This window comes from Dunckerocampus dactyliophorus, chromosome 7, assembly GCF_027744805.1.
Source record: "Dunckerocampus dactyliophorus isolate RoL2022-P2 chromosome 7, RoL_Ddac_1.1, whole genome shotgun sequence".
NCBI lineage: Eukaryota > Metazoa > Chordata > Actinopteri > Syngnathiformes > Syngnathidae > Dunckerocampus > Dunckerocampus dactyliophorus.
Window position 1 is genome coordinate 30,824,051 of NC_072825.1, and position 16,241 is coordinate 30,840,291.

Consider the following 16,241-nt stretch of genomic DNA (forward strand, 5'->3'; position numbering starts at 1 on the left):
TGAAATAACACCCCTATAGTCGCCTTTAGACTCCTATTACCCAATATAGTAGACATAATGAGAGAAAATAAGACATAATATAGAGTCACACATGTTAGCATTGGGAGGGGTCCTTGTTCCTTGTTGTTGAACTTCTTGTTCTGTACAGTACTTCCTGCGGTGGCTATTGCCTCATCAATGTAACATTACTGACATCTAGTGACCTGTGGAGGATACTGCATATCATCGCTACGTCTTTGAATGAATACCTTATATTTGTATTTTAGTTCATTTAGCCAAGGCTTTGCTTGAAAATGCTGATTGAAGACAAAAGATTACTCAAATTTGCTTAAATATGCATATTTTTTTTACTATTTCTAGGCCGTATTCAACCACCAAACAGTATGATTTATTCATCCATCCATCCATTTTCCTCCGCTTATCCGGGTCTGGGTCGCGGTGCAGCAGTCGCAGTAGGGAAGCCCAGACTTCCCCGTCCCCGGCCACCCTCTCCAGCTCCATCGGGAGGACACCAAGGCGTTCCCAGGCCAGCTGTGAGACATAATTCCTACAGTAGGTCTGCCTCGGGGCCTTCTCCCGGCTGGGCATGCCCGGAACACCTCACCTGGGAGGCGTCTGGAAGGCATCCGGACTAGATGCCCTGAGCCACCTCAACTGGCTCCTCTCCATGTGAAGGAGCAGCGGCTCTACTCTGAGCTCCTCCTGGATGACTGAGCTCCTCACCCTGTCTCTTAGGGTGAGTACAGGCACCCTATGGAGGAAACTCATTTCAGTCTCTTGTATCCGCCATCTCCTTCTTTTTGGTCACGACCCAAATCTCATGACCATAGGTGAGGGTGGGAACATAGATGGGGGGGTAAATTCAGAGCTTTGCCTTCCGGCTCAGCTCTCTCTTCACTATGACGGTCCGGTACAGCGACCGCATTACTGCAGACGCTGCGGCCTCGCACGCCAACCTTCCCTCACTCGTGAACGAGACCCCGAGATGAACTTGAACTCCTCCACCTGTGGCAGGACCTCATTCCCAACCTGGAGGGAGCAATCCACCCTGAGAACCATGCCCCAGATTCAAACCGCCCCCGTAAACGCTGAAGGTCACAGCCCGATGAGGCCATCAGGAACACATTGTCTGCAAATAGCAGAGATGACATCCTAAGGCCCCCGAACTGGACTCCCTCGACACCTTGGCTGCGCCTTGAAATTCTGTCCATGAAAATGATGAACAGAATGGGTGACAAAGGGCAGCCTTGGCGGAGGCCAACGGTCACCGGAAACAGGCTGGACGTACTGCTGGCAATGTCAACCAGGCTCCTGCTCCGGTTGTACAAGGACTGAATGGCACGTAGTAGCGCACCACCAATCCCATATTCCCGGAGCACCCCCCCACAGGACACCGTTGTTAGTCTCTGTTGTTAGTTCACATTTTCGCCCACGTCGAGGGTCACCAAATATGGAGATGCGATTCATAGCGAGACAGGAGTCGAGGTAGGTGGCACCACTCACTTTACTCTCAAATCGACTCAACAAGCAACAACCCGAAAAGGGAAGTACACTTGGATGTTTAAAACAATATTGTGGGGCACGAGACCTGTCACGATAATCGATTAATTGAACGATTAAAAAAACAAAACAGGTCGATAATTACAACGCTCTCGATAAATCGACATGTGCGTGTATGTGTGTGCTTCGTCTGCTGGTCTCTCTGTGCCACATAGGCTGGATGACAGAAGGGTTCACTCTGCATCTGTGTGAGCGCATCGGTTCTATAGTGGAATGAACGGAGAGAGTGGGCCCTCATTCAGCCTCTGTGGAGGCGGGGCCGCTAGTGAGCAGATACAGAGGGTTTAGCAGTTAGTGTCGTGAGGCAGCACACGCTAACATGAATGAAGGCACAGAAGCGATGCTTTCTGAGGCGAATGCCACGGCCGACAGCGCGGATATTTTGGTCTTAAACAGAATGAACAAGGTGAGTGCATGAACACCGACGTGTAAACGAAATAGCACAAACAGTAGTACACTGTAGTGGTCACACAGTGGTCACACAGGTACACTGTACTTGAGTACCATCTAGTGGTTCACATGTGAATTACACCTCTCATGACAATAATGAATGAAAAAAACGGTCTCAAAAATGTTGTTGACAATATCAATTATCGACAATAATACATAGCGCGATTATCGATCAGAAAAATTTGTTATCGTGACAGGCCTAGTCACCACAAATGTACTAATTCCATGACACCAGATATGCAATGTTACACATCGGTATCGGTTGAAATCGGAATCGGAAAATGAGAGTTGGACAATATCGGACATCGGCAATAAAAGCTAATTTCGGACATCCCTAATTATTATAGATTAAAAAAACATTCTATCTGCGATTAATTATGAGTAACTGTGGACAAACTGCAATTAATCACAATCAAATAAAGTATTTGAATTCAGTATGCGGCCCTCGGCGGAAAAGTTTGTACATGGCTGACGGCTGCCACGATGACGTGTGGAGGGGTGAGCAGCGTACGCGAAAGCGAGGCCTCGTCGCTGTTTAGTCTACAAGTTATTAGCTTGCGGCATGGTTGCAGTGGAAAGACCTCCTCCTGTCCACTGTGGGCCTTTTAGGGAGCAGGAATGTGTGCTACTCCTCATCTATGTGGGCCAGGCAGGCCTGTACTCACTGCCTGGACCTTTTTTTTTTTTTTGGCTTAAAAAGTTCAAGTCATTATTCTCCTCCTGCTGCTATTCAGAAGAGGTCCTGTCAGCTCATTGTTATTCAGCCCCAGTGTGTGTGTGTGTGGGGGGGGGCAAGCCACTGCTATGGGGAGCTGGCTGGAGTTTGGAGGGCAGGCAGTTTCTGCTTGTTTTTTTTTTTCTTTTTTGGAGGGGGGTTGCGGGCGTGAAGGCATTTTGATAATCGGCTCAGTAATGAGGAGCGGTACTGAACGGCACCAAATATCTGACCTCCATTCTTCTTGTGTTGCGGGAAAGCGACAGTGTGAGAGAGAGAGAGAGAGAGAGAGGGCCATGTGAAAAAGGGGTGGAGGGAAGTTGAGATTTAGTGCCCTGCTGGATGAAACAACCCCCCACTAACCCACCGAGAGGGCAGCCAGCCTCATATAGGAAGAAAAGAGAAGAGGGGGTGCTGGACTGCTCATCCATCGGCGCTCACAGGAAGTCTTTCTACGCTCCGACAATGAGATTAAAACAAGGTAACCACTTCATTTTTGGACTTTTTTGTGGGTCCTGTGTGAACTTGCTGTACAAGAACAGCATCAGGCTGCATTTTACACCACCATCACTTCTCTATATATATACTTCTATATATATATCTATATCTTCTATATTTCATACTTAAACATCATTATCAACCTATTTTGTGCATGTTTTTTCATGTTTGGGGGATTCAGCAGCCTGCTTTAATGTTACATAAATTGCAAATTCTAACTTTACTTGTGGTGCTTTATTGGTACTGTGGATAAACTGGGCTTCCTACCCTCTGTCCCGTTATTTGGCACCCATCAAAATCACAATTTATACCCCAGAAAAATATTCTAGCACGTTACAAAACAGCAAAACTCTTGTACCGTCCGTTTTTCAAAACATTTGAAATGATTATTGCTATATTTATAACAGCAATATATCAGTATAATTTACTCGTCATAATTACTTCCAACTTTTTATTGGCCAGCATTTTTAATTGCTGATTGGCTGGGAGGAGTCACATGGTTCTATCTTCTAATGAAGTTCTAATGTGTGTGTATTTCCACTTTACTGTCCTACTCATCAATATACTGTAGTTGCAAAATATACTTTTTAACCCCAGAAAACTACAACATCTTTTCTATGTAAGTACTTTTTCCTGTTGTATTTCTTTAAATAATTGTGTTTATTTTTTACATTTGTTTTAATATTAATTTGATTTGTTATATTTATTATAAGATACTTGTATAAAATATTTGTATTCTTATGCTTTAATATGAATTTTTTTAAAATGAATAATTATTTGACTATTTGTAACATTTCACTTATCAGTATTTTTCATTGCTGATTGGTTGGGAGGAGTCACATGCTTATAATGAAATGCATGTCCTCCCTAGTTCCACTTTATTTTAGCTTATTTATTATTTATCTTTATTTTATTTTCCTACTCAACAAAATAGTTGCAAAATACAAATTTAACCCCAGAAAATTATGTTAGTATTTTTTTCTGTTGTATTCGTGTACATATTTATTTTATTTTCTATGATTATATTTATTCTGGTAAGCTACCAATATAAAATATTGATATTCATTATGGTTAATGTAATGATTTATTAGTAATTGTTTGACTATTTCTAATGTTTGAATTGTCAGCCTTTTTTTCATATTGCTGATTGGCTGGAAGAAGTCACATGGTTCTACTGTCTAAAAGGAAGTGGCTTTGGTGACAGCTCAAATATCTAAACAACTATACCAACATTAAAGAGCTTAATTGCCATAAAAAGGGCTACACAATGTTGATTTTGTTGATTTTTTTTCAGTAATACACTAAAATATTGCATTGATGCAATATGTGTTTTGTTTTTGCTATTCTTAACTTAAAAAAAAAAACAGATGTGAAAAGATTATAGATGTTTGCATTTGCAGCAAACGTGTGTAAATGCAGCAATTAGTCCCCTCCAGCACGCACATGCACAAGAGGCTAAAGCACATGAATGCGTCTTCTGTGTCAGCGCCCAGCCACCTGCAGACTTTCCCTTCTTGTATGCTAAAAAGCAAGCAATCCTCAAGAGAATAGAAGCAGCTTTTCTCACCAACACCACTTGCTCACGTTGCTTTAATCTTCTGCTTTTTTCCCCCCTCCTTCACTTTGTATAAGAAATGACAGGGTGAGCCCGGGTGGCCCTAATGAGCAGGAGTCTGGAACTGTTTTCTTGGTGTCATACAGCATTAGCTGATCTGGGTCAACGTCTTGCCTGTAATCTCGCTCTGATGATAAACCAAAGGCCACACATTTTTACCCTCAAACCACCAGACTGGACATCCTCTGTGTGTTTCCAGCCTTCTGACACCTGTGTCTATCTTCTCTTGTTCTTATCTAAGACCACATAAGTAGGGAAATATTTGGATTGTCACAGTGGTGCGGCGCGATAGTGTTGGAATTGGCCTGCTGGGCCTGGGAGGAGATCCATGTGAAAATATCTGCTTTTAGTCATGCAAGACATCCGCTCGTGTCTTGACATTGGGATGCTTTGACCTTTAAATGCTCTCCAGTTGGTTTGTTATTATCGCATACACCAGGGCTCTCCAAACGTTTTCAGAAAAATCTAAGGATTCGTAAAAGGTGAAAAGTTATACAGATGCCCCTCGCCGTATGGCGGTTTTTCCAAAAAATAATGAACTCATTCAATACCAAAGACGTATTTATACGTTCTTAGAAACCCAAACACCGATCCCAAAGACGTATTCATACGTCTTTGGGATCGGTGTTGGGATCGTATGTTTTTCTGTGCGAGAGGCAATAAGAGGTGATGACGCAACTGCACGCTCATAGATATCACTTTTATAACAGTTTTACAGTAAGCCCTAAAAATGGCCACAAGGTGGCAGAAGTGCGTTTATAAGAGCTCAGCAAGGATCATTTGCATGTAAAAACACACTCGACAGCAAGGAGGAAGTGGAAGAGCAAGGAGGATTGCAGGGAATTTGAAACGCATGCACACGCACATACGGGTGCGCACACGCGTGCACACACACTTTAGTTCCAAATGTGAAAATTGTAACCAGTTGTTGGTGTTATATTTGTAAATAAATTGTTATTTTGATTTAAAACAACCCTTTTTTAATGTTGGTATAGTTGTTTAGATATTTGAGCTGTCACCAAAGCAAAAAAAAATGTGTCATAGTTTGCTTGAAATGTATCTTTTTACAAAAACCTTTTTCTAGTCAGGAACTGATATTTTTCTGAATCTTACTTATGTTCTACTGCTGATTACTGAAGAACGGAAAAAGGTAGACACAAACTTTTTTTCCTGATGAAAGATGGGAGTGTAATGTTTCTGTTGGTAGGTTCCATGTTTATATAACCATACAACACAATATTCTGTGGGCCTTGAAAGATCGGTCAAAATCATCTAAAATGAAGGGTCGTCTTTTGAAATATGGCTGGGATTGAATGAGTTATTAAATGATCACTGTTTTGTGGTTGACTATGGTCTATTATTATTAGTCCAAAATACTTGAAGACAAGTTGTATGTAGTATTGTGGTCACTAGGCATCAGTAATGTTACGAGACATGACATTAGATTACATTACCTTTCACACATGCCATGGCTGAGATTGAATGAAAAAAGGTTCTATTATTCTGTGTGGAATTGGTAAATTTTTGGCTTCTTTGTCCTTCTTACCCACTCCGTTTGAAACACTTTCTTAAGTTTAGATTAAGTAAATTGGAGAGGCTAACTAGTTAGCTCGCTAGCTTGCTATGCTGGCGGCAGCCGTCTGTTATGTCCCTGCAGTGATCCCGTAGCCTGCGCAATGTGATGTAAACAAAGAATAATAGACTTGTAAAGGTGACCATAGGGCGTTATTTCATGTTTACAGGGCTCTAATAATGTTAAAACCCGTGTTTACAACGTGATAAACAGGTTTTCTATGCTATAACTACAAAAATATCCATCCATCTAGCCTTTTTCCTCCGCCTATCTGGGTCCGGGTTGCGGGGACCGCAGTCTCAGCAGGGAAGTCCACTTCTTCCAGTTCCACCGGGAGGACACCAAGGCGTTCCCAGGCCAGCTGTGAGACATAATTGCTTAAGCTTGTCCTAGGTCTGCCCCGGGGCCTTCTCCCGGCTGGGCATGCCCGGAACACCTCACCAGGGAGGCGTTCGGAAGGTATCAGGACTAGATGCTTGAGCCACCTCAACTGGCTCCTCACCATTGAAGGAGCAGCGGCTCTACTCTGAGCCCCTCCCGGATGAGCGAGCTCCTCCCCCTATCTATTAGGTTGAGTCCAGCTACCCTACGGAGGAAACTCATTTCAGGCTCTTGTACCCGTGATCTCGTTCTTTCGGTCACGACTCAAAGCTCATGACCATAGGTGAGGGTGGGAACATATATTGACCAGTAAATTAAAGCTTTGCCTTCCGGCTCAACTCTCTCTTCACCACGACGGTCCAGTACAGCGATCGCATTACTGCAGACGCTGCGCTGATCCGCCTATCGAGCTCACACTCCAACCTTCCCTCACTCATGAACAAGACCCTTAAACTCCTCCACAGGACCTCATTCCCAACCCGGAGGGAGCAATCCACCCTTTTCCGAATGAGAACCATAGCCTGGGATTTGGAGGTGCTGAGTCTCATCCCAGAAGCTTCACACTCAGATGCAAACCGCCCCAGTAAACGCTGAAGGTCACAGCCCGATGAGGCCTTCAGGACCACATCGTCTGCAAATAGCAGAAGATGGCCCCCTAAGGCTCCCAAACTGGACTCCCTCAATGCCTTGGTTGCGCCTACAAATTCTATCCATGAAAATGATGAACAGAATGGGTGACAAAGGGCAGCCTTGGCGGAGGCCAACGTTCACCAGAGACAGGCTGGACGTACTGCTGGCAATGCCAACCAGGCTCCTGCTGGAATGGCACGTAGTAGCGCGCCACCAATCACGTACTCCCGGAGCACCTCCCACAGGGCACCACAAGGGACACGGTCAAATGCCCTTTCCAAGTCCACAAAGCACATGTAGACCGGTTGGGCAAACTCCCAAGTACCCTCCAGGACCCTTGCATGGGTGTAGAGCTGGTCCAGTGTTCTGCGACCAGGATGAAAACCACATTGCACCTCCCGTAGCTGAGGTTCGATTAACGGTCGTACCCTTCTCTCCAGCACCCTGGAATAGACTTTCCCAGGGAGACTAAGGAGTGTGACCCCCCTATAGTTGAAACACACCCTCCGGTCACCCTTCTCGAAAGAGGGACCATGACCCAGTCTGCCAATCTAGAGGTACTGTTCCCGACAACCACGCAGTGTTGAAGAGACGTGTCAGCCAAGACAGCTCTCAACATCCAGAGCCTGGAGGAATTCAGGGCGAACTCGTCCACCCCTGGAGCTTTGCCACTGGGTAACACACATGACTTTCACACCAACAGCTGAGCAGCGCGACCAACGTTTTAAAACGCATGCAGAGGTAGATAAAGCTGCCGGAGGCTGACCATTTGTGACGCTTCAACTGCAGCTGCTACCATCTGGTAGAGGTGATTAAAAACTATATCAGGAGGTTGCCTACAGCCACAGCTGTTAATATCAATGTTTTTGGACCTTGCGCTAATTAGAGTCCCTGGCAGTTATTTGCTTTTGTAGACCACACCCACATGCGACTAGGAGACTGTGGTTAGAACATGTATAGTACCGTAAATTCCGGTGTATAAACCGCTACTTTATTTGTTAAACTTTGAACCCGGTGGCTTATACAGCGGTGCGGCTAATCTATGGCTAAATTCTACTCTTGTGACATCTCCTTTACTTCAGAACTACTGCTAATTGTTTAAATACTGTGCCGCTCACGAGTCAGTGAGGAAAGGCTAACTCTTTCTGTAGCAGGAGCTATCAGTGCACTCACAACAAGCTTGTCAACCCATTGGGAATCGCAGGAGGTCAGTATATATAACAGTAGAACAACATAGCAGTCTGACACAACTTAACACTCAAAAGACAAATATACAAAGAGATACTAGTATGACGTTGAAATAAAAAATGTACTTTCAAAGTTTTCCTATAAAGCATTGCGTCTGAGCAACACATTCATTGAAGCGTTGCAATGACGTCAGCCTACCTCCGGGCTCATATGGCTCCCTCTGGTGGACAGAGGCAGCCTTGCAGCGCCATCCACCATTTTCTGTGTTGCTTGTCCTCCAATGAACTGCTCTTGTGGCAGTAATGCATTATGGGTCGATGTTAAAATAGCTGCTGTTTGTTATTTTCAAGGTACCTTTTGAGAGTTAGTAAATAAAGAGCTGCCTGGTCCTCAGGGACTCATGCGTGACTCATGACGTGGACACGTTCGGCTTATACACCGGTTTCCTTATGGTACTTCCACAAACACACTTGGAATGCTAGTTGGAGATAGAAAGATGAAATAAATTTTCTGTCTTCTTCCAGGAGGCTTTCATCTCAGTAAATATTAGCGTCCTGAGGAAGAAGAGGCGGCATCACCAACAACAACATCCATAGCGTCAGAAGCGACAGTAGCACAATGTCACGAACCGACGAGGTCAACAAGATGACAGAGAATGTCTACAAGGTACGAAGATTCTATTATCTCAAGATCTAAGTTTCTACACAGTGCTGCAACACACGTTTGAGCTTTATGTTTGCCAACAGGGCATTCTGGATCAGTTCAATCCCAGCTTGAAGAATTTTGTCACCATGGGGAAACACTACGAGAAAGCCCTCACAGGTTTGTTGCAAGCGTAGTCTAAATAGTGGTTATGTGAGTCCGTGGGTCAAAATGTCTGCCTTTACCAAGCCTGTCATGCTTAACGACATGCTATCTCCTCATACTGATAGCTCTTTCTAACATGCTGGTTGGATTCCAAGTGTTTTTCCCATAGAGAATATTGTCAAATTTATTGACATTTAAAGTTTTAAAATGAAATGCACAGTCCTTGTTTTTCATTGAGATTAATGTATTATGATCTGTAATTAACTCATTCAATCCCAGACATTTTTCAAGAGACAACCCCGACAGTAGCTGCCATTTTAGACCATTTTGACTGATCTTTCAAGACACACAGAATGTTGTGTTGTATGGTTATATAAACATGGAACCTACCAAAAGAAGGATTAGACTCGTCTTTCATCAGGAAAAAAAAAGTTAGTTTCTACATTTTTCCATTCTTTGGAAATCAGAAGTAGAACATAGGTAAGTTTCAGGAAAATATCAGTTCCCAACAAAAAAAAAAGAGAAACCAGTTTTTTGTGAAAAGATACATGTCAAGCATAACATTCACTTTGACACATATTTGTTTGCTTTTGTGACAGCTCAAATATCTAAACAACTATACAAACATAAACAACACAACAAAGGCTTGTTTTGCATCATAATAGCAATTTATTTACAAATACAACACCATCAACTATTTGCAGTTTTCACATTTGGAACTGAACTGTGTGTGTGTGCAAGCGTTAAAATTTCCCTACAATTCCTAACCTTCTGCACGCTACACTCCTCCACGTTCTCTCACTTCCTCCTTGTTGTCAGGTGTGATTGTTTCCATTCAAGTTCGCATGCCGAGCGTTTCTCAAATGCGCCTCTGCCACCTTGTGGCCGTTTTTATGGCTTAAAATTGCTCTAACAGTGTGCAATTGCGTCATCACCTCTTTTTGCCTCTTGCACAAAAAGAGGTATAAATACGTGTTCGGGATCAGGCGCTCTGGTTTATAAAAACTTATAAATACATCTTTGGTATTGAATGAGTTAAATGTACAGCCCAAGTTATGAGTAATATTTTAACATTCTTAAATATCATACAAGTGTACAGTATACGACCGATACAAGTGTCATTTTTGTGCTGTCGAGATTTTGAAAAAATCGAGAGATTAATGTATTATGACGTGTAATTAATTTGTAGCCGCACGGTGGCCACACAGTCACAGTCTGGAGATCGGGAAGGGTTCGATTCTCCCCTGGGGCATTTCTGTGTGGAGTTTGTATGTTCTCCCCGTGCGTGCGTGGGTTTTCTCCGGGTACTCCAGTTTCCTCCCACATTCCAACCACATTCCAAAAACATGCATGTTAGGTTAATTGGAGACTCTAAACTGTCCATAGGTATGAATGTGAGTGTGAATGGTTGTTTGTCTATATGTGCCCTGCCATTGGCTGGCCACCAGTCCAGGGTGTACCCCACCTCTCGCCCGAAGTCAGCTGAGATAGGTTCCAGCATGCCCCCGCGACCCTAATGAGGAGAAGTAGTATAGAAAATGGATGGATGGATTAATTTGTAATTAATTGATCTAATTCATCTCTTCTTTGAATGGCATCTAAACATTGCAGAGAAAAGCCCTCACTTTTCATTTAAATCCATGACATCATTGTGGCAGATGAAAATGTTGATGTATCACCAAAATAAGTGGTTTCATAAAGTAATGTGTTTTTAACAGACTTGAACAGATGCATTCCGAGCCATGTGCATTCGGCTGTATTTGAGACGACAGTCGTCCCTCATTTATCGCCGTTAATTGGTTAACCGCCATAAATGAATTTCCGCGATACAGGATTCACTGTGAATAAATGGAGTATTTTTGTAGTCAGACATATAAAACCTGTTTATGACTTTCTAAATACAGTTTTTAACATTATTAGAGCCCCGTAGACATGAAATACCTTGTCTATAGTCACCGTCACCCTCCTGTTATTCATTGTTGACGTAACATTGCGCTACTCTTGTGATGCAGGCACTCGACACGGCCGCTAGGTAGCGAGCTAACCAGTTAGCCTCGAATTGATTTCCTCTAGTTACTCAAGAAGTCAAAAACTTACCACTTCCACACGGAATGGGAGGAGAACTTTTTTTCACTCATGTGGGACATGCCATGGCTGACTTCATGACTTCACGCAGTGTTTGGGTAATGTCACGTAAGCTAACGTCTCAATGTTTTGTGTCATTCCTGCCGCCTAGTAACCACAATACTATCACTTGTAATTACATATGTTTTGACTGATAATAGACCAACAGCCATAATTTATTCATGAATTTCTGATAAAACACGGGATATAGCGAGGGAGCGATATTGCAATCGACGACTGTAGTCACAAGTGCTGCCTGCAACATTTAGTTTTGACCACCAGGCGGGAATATTGCTGTGTCTTTTGTCAATCACCAAATACAGTCGTCCCTCGCTACATGGTGGTTTGAGCATGGCCCCCTATGGCCTATTTCTAGTCAACAAATCCTGAAAGACAAGTCATATGTAGCATTCTGGTCACTAGGCATCAGTAATGTTATATTGATGAGACATTACCTTACATGACATTACTTTCACACTGCATGTAGTCAGCCATGGCATGTCCAACATGCTAGAGTGGAAAAAGAAGTTCTCCTCCTATGCCGTGTGGAAGTGGTAATGTTTTGGCTCCCTACTTTGTCCTTTTCACTCCTTTTGAAACCCTTTTGTTAAGTTTAGAATAAATAAACTGGAGGCTAACTAGTTTGCTCCCTAGTATGCTATGCTTTAAGCCATGGCCGTCTGTTGTGTCCCTGCAGTGATCCCGTAGCCTGTGTATTAGCAATGTGGTGTAAACAAAGAATAACAGGAGTGTAAAGGTCACTGTAATAACTATGTTATTTCATATCTACACGGTTCTAATAATGGTAAAAACAACATATTTAGAAAGACATACACAGGTTTTCTTGTTAAATATTCAATTTATTAATATTAAATCCTACTTTAAATTCACTTATCACGGTCGGGTTTGGAACCCATTAACCACCGTAAACCAGGGACGACTGTAAATAGAAAATAAAAATAAAATAAAACATCAGGTCCACGTATAGCACTGATGTTATCACATCAAAAAAACAGTAAGAACCATCTTAACCCTGAACACTGAACCAGCTGAGACGTCAGTGAGCACAGTTGAGCGAATCCTTTTGTTTTTTGTTTCCGCCGTTGTACGTCTTGCTGATTTTAGTCTCCACTGTAGTCCTGCGCCGTGGCTTGTATGATGAGTCACTGGATGCAGTTTGCAACACCTCTGTTAACCCCTCATTTTACACTGTATGGACCTGTGGATCATCGCTGTTCACTTGGCAAGACCATTCGTCAGCCTGTGGGTTGCAGACTTGCTCATGCGTGTTGTGTTCTCTTTGACTCGAGCTTGTCAAAGAGCTGTGCTATGGCTGGCGAAATTGCTAATGTCTTTGCCGCTAATGTTAGCTGTGGCTGCACTCGCCACTGGGTGCTTTGCGTTGATATGGTAGGCTAAACTTGAGCTGCTTCTGTGGCAAGCAAAAGAAGGCATATCACTCTCACTTCATCAATGTATCAAAGTAAATTTCCCAGTCATTGGACCGACAACTCTCACATGCTCCTCCATTTTCATGTATCCTCCCGCTCCTCACCTTGCCCTCCCAACTACAATGCCAGGGTGTGACTGACACCCCACCTCATTTATTTTCATGCTAGTCCTCACTAGCCATTGCGTTTAACATTGTACAAATTAATTTGTTTTTGCCATTGCTTTTTAATTAATCGTATTGCTCATCAGTTCATCAGTGCCATTTGTTGTTTTATAGGCAGGGGTCGGCAACCTTTACTATCAAGAGAGCCATTGTGCCCCCTCATCCACGAAAGAAAACTTGTCTGGAGCCTCAAAACATAAAACAGCTCATAAACATTTAAATTTTTGGTCTTCCTTAATTTGACCTGTTACAACAGCAGAATACACAAGTTGTAAAAACGTGTGTAAAAATGCCAACTAGAGTGGTTGTGATAGTACGTTGGTTAAACCTCAGCAGCCAGAACTCAGCCAGGATGCATTCACTGCCTTACAGACAGTCGGATATGTTAAACTCCTTTCAAAAATGCACAATTTCCCCGCTCTGGTGTTAAAAAAATATTTGAGCTCTGCGAAGGGAGACACAAGAAGGAGCCGCGGGTTGCCGACCCCTGTTCTGAGGTTGTAATTACCCTTTTCACCATGAACGATTTACAATCTTCACATCCTTCTGCATGCTACACTCCTCCACGATCTCTCACTTCCTCCTTGCTGTCGAGTGTGTTAATACATGCAAATGATCCCTGCCGAGCTCTTAGTTTTTATGGCTTAAAACTGCAGTGACAGTCACATCTATTCATGTGCAGTTGCGTCATCACCTCTTTTTGCCCCTCGCGCAAAAAAACGTAAAAGATGTATGAATATGTCTTTGGGATTGCTCGTTCGGGCTGATAAATACGTATAAACACGTCTTTGGTGTTGAATGAGTTCCTCTTGTTGATCCTAAACGGCGTCACGCATGATGATGGTTTGACTTTTAAGGCTTAAAACGTAGGGCCGTTGCACATCTGAGATCCGACATTTAGCGGATCCTGTTTAAGTCCGTTCATGTCGAAGACCCGTCCATGTCGGCCAGCTACATGGTCCACCTCTTTTGTTGACATAAAATGTGAGCGCCAAAGGGGTGATTTCATTTATGTGGACGCGTGTTGTAGTGTTGTTGACTTTGTCATTTTCGCTAAGCAGCGTGAAACCACAAGAGCGACATCCATAACTACTGTCTTGTTGCACAACATTAAAACCTGCACACAGCGGCTTCCTGTTCAGTGAAAAGTAAGCTTCAAAATATTTTTTTAAAAAAAGCTAACTGTTGTCTTCTACAGGAGTGACGGTGGCCGCCAAGGGTTACTTTGACGCTCTGGTCAAGCTGGGAGAGCTGGCGAGCGACAGCCAAGGCTCCAAGGAGCTGGGTGAGTGGGCTAAGGGCAGGGAAGGATGGCGTTGAGAAAAAGGAGGGGAAAAAGAAATCCAAAAATGAGCCGCTTATAGACTCCAAATCAGCTCAGAGGGTTTTCGGTCTTGATGTGTAGGGAGTGAGGAAAGAGTCTGTGGGCCTCATGCTTTGTGTTTGTCCAGGGAGGAGATGAAGACACAAGAGGAAATGTACAAAGCGAGGAACACAGGGAAAGGGAGAGAGTGGGCTCATTGTTGGGAGATTAACAACACCACATGATCTCATTGTGAGGCCGAAAAACAGCGGGGGAGGCGGGCAGGAGTGTCAGAGGGCGAGATGCCAGCTACTGCATAGTAGGGGTGGGCAATACTGCAAATGTTGTTATCCATGCGATACCAAGCGCATTTTGAAGATACTTTTTACTTTAAATTTTTCAATATCATTGAATGATTTTGTGATTTTTGCCTTTAATTTGCTGATCATGATTACAACTGGAATGAAACACAGGACCTGATTTTAGGAGAGAAAAAAAATACCGTTATTTCCGCACCGGTATGTAAACTGAACCCACTAAATTTAAAGTGAAGAAAAGATTTGTACATACACTAGGTTCCCAACTTACGAACACAATTGGTTCCAGACGACTGTTCTTAAGTCGATTTGTTCGTAAGTCCAACAAAAGGTAATATTAGCAATGATATAGGTACTACATGTACGTGTATACATATACAGTATATGTGTATGTATGTAAATATGAGTTTGGATGCAGTAGTAATATTAAACCAGGATAATTAATGAAAAAAACAATAATAAAAATGATATAATAATACGTAATGATAAATGTTATTTACCTTTGAAGAGGAGTAGTCGAGCATACGTCGTTGTGGTGGAGGAGGAGGAGTTATTGAAAAAAGGACAAATCGTCATCGTCGTCGTCGTCGTTAGACTCTTCTAAAAGAGGTAGTTCAGGGGAAACTACTGAGGTGGAAGGAATTGGTGACGAAGGTGCAGACGAAGGTGCAGGCATTGGTGGCGAGTCACTTGGTGACGACGATGCAGGAGTAGCAGATCTACGTTTGAAGAAGCTTTCAATGGACGTTTGTATGGTCTTCCTTTTCTTCTCCTCGTAGATGATACGGGAGCACTGTAGAGCGCCATTTTCGAACAAATTCAAATGACAAAATATTGAAATTTTCGACAAAATATATGAAAATATGGACCAATCAGCTTGCGTTCGTATCTCTGAATGTTCGCAAGTCGGATGTTTGTAAGTAGAGAACCCAGTGTATAAAGGCCACATGGCCAACATGGAATATTTAGCACACAGAAAGATTTTTGTAACTTTTGATTAGTGCGGAACAGTGAGTGTAAGATGACTAGTTAAACAGTGTCCAACAGTGAGTGTAAGATGACTAGTTAAACAGTGCAGAACAGTGAGTGTAAGATGGTTAGTTAAACAGTGCGGAACAGTGAGTGTAAGATGACTAGTTAAACAGTGTCCAACAGTGAGTGTAAGATGGCTAGTTAAACAGTGTCGAACAGTGAGTGTAAGATGGCTAGTTAAACAGTGTCCAACAGTGAGTGTAAGATGACTAGTTAAACAGTGTCGAACAGTGAGTGTAAGATGGCTAGTTAAACAGTGTCGAACAGTGAGTGTAAGATGGCTAGTTAAACAGTGCCGAACAGTGAGTGTAAGATGGCTAGTTAAACAGTGCAGAACAGTGAGTGTAAGATGGCTAGTTAAACAGTGTCGAACAGTGAGTGTAAGATGACTAGTTAAACAGTGTCGAACAGTGAGTGTAAGATGACTAGTTAA

The 16,241-nt window shown here is 43.0% G+C and overlaps 1 protein-coding gene across 1 annotated transcript in view; it reads left to right on the forward strand.

Moving 5' to 3' along the window:
• The first annotated feature begins 2,830 nt into the window (after positions 1-2,830).
• zgc:158689 (uncharacterized protein LOC791177 homolog) overlaps positions 2,831-16,241 on the forward strand; it is a 42,928-nt gene continuing 29,517 nt past the window's right edge. The window contains exons 1-4 of the mRNA XM_054782504.1: positions 2,831-3,206; positions 9,135-9,276; positions 9,357-9,432; positions 14,355-14,441. Coding sequence (XP_054638479.1) covers positions 9,229-9,276; positions 9,357-9,432; positions 14,355-14,441 — 211 coding nt within the window. The 5' untranslated portion in view covers positions 2,831-3,206; positions 9,135-9,228. The remainder of the gene's footprint in view (positions 3,207-9,134; positions 9,277-9,356; positions 9,433-14,354; positions 14,442-16,241) is intronic.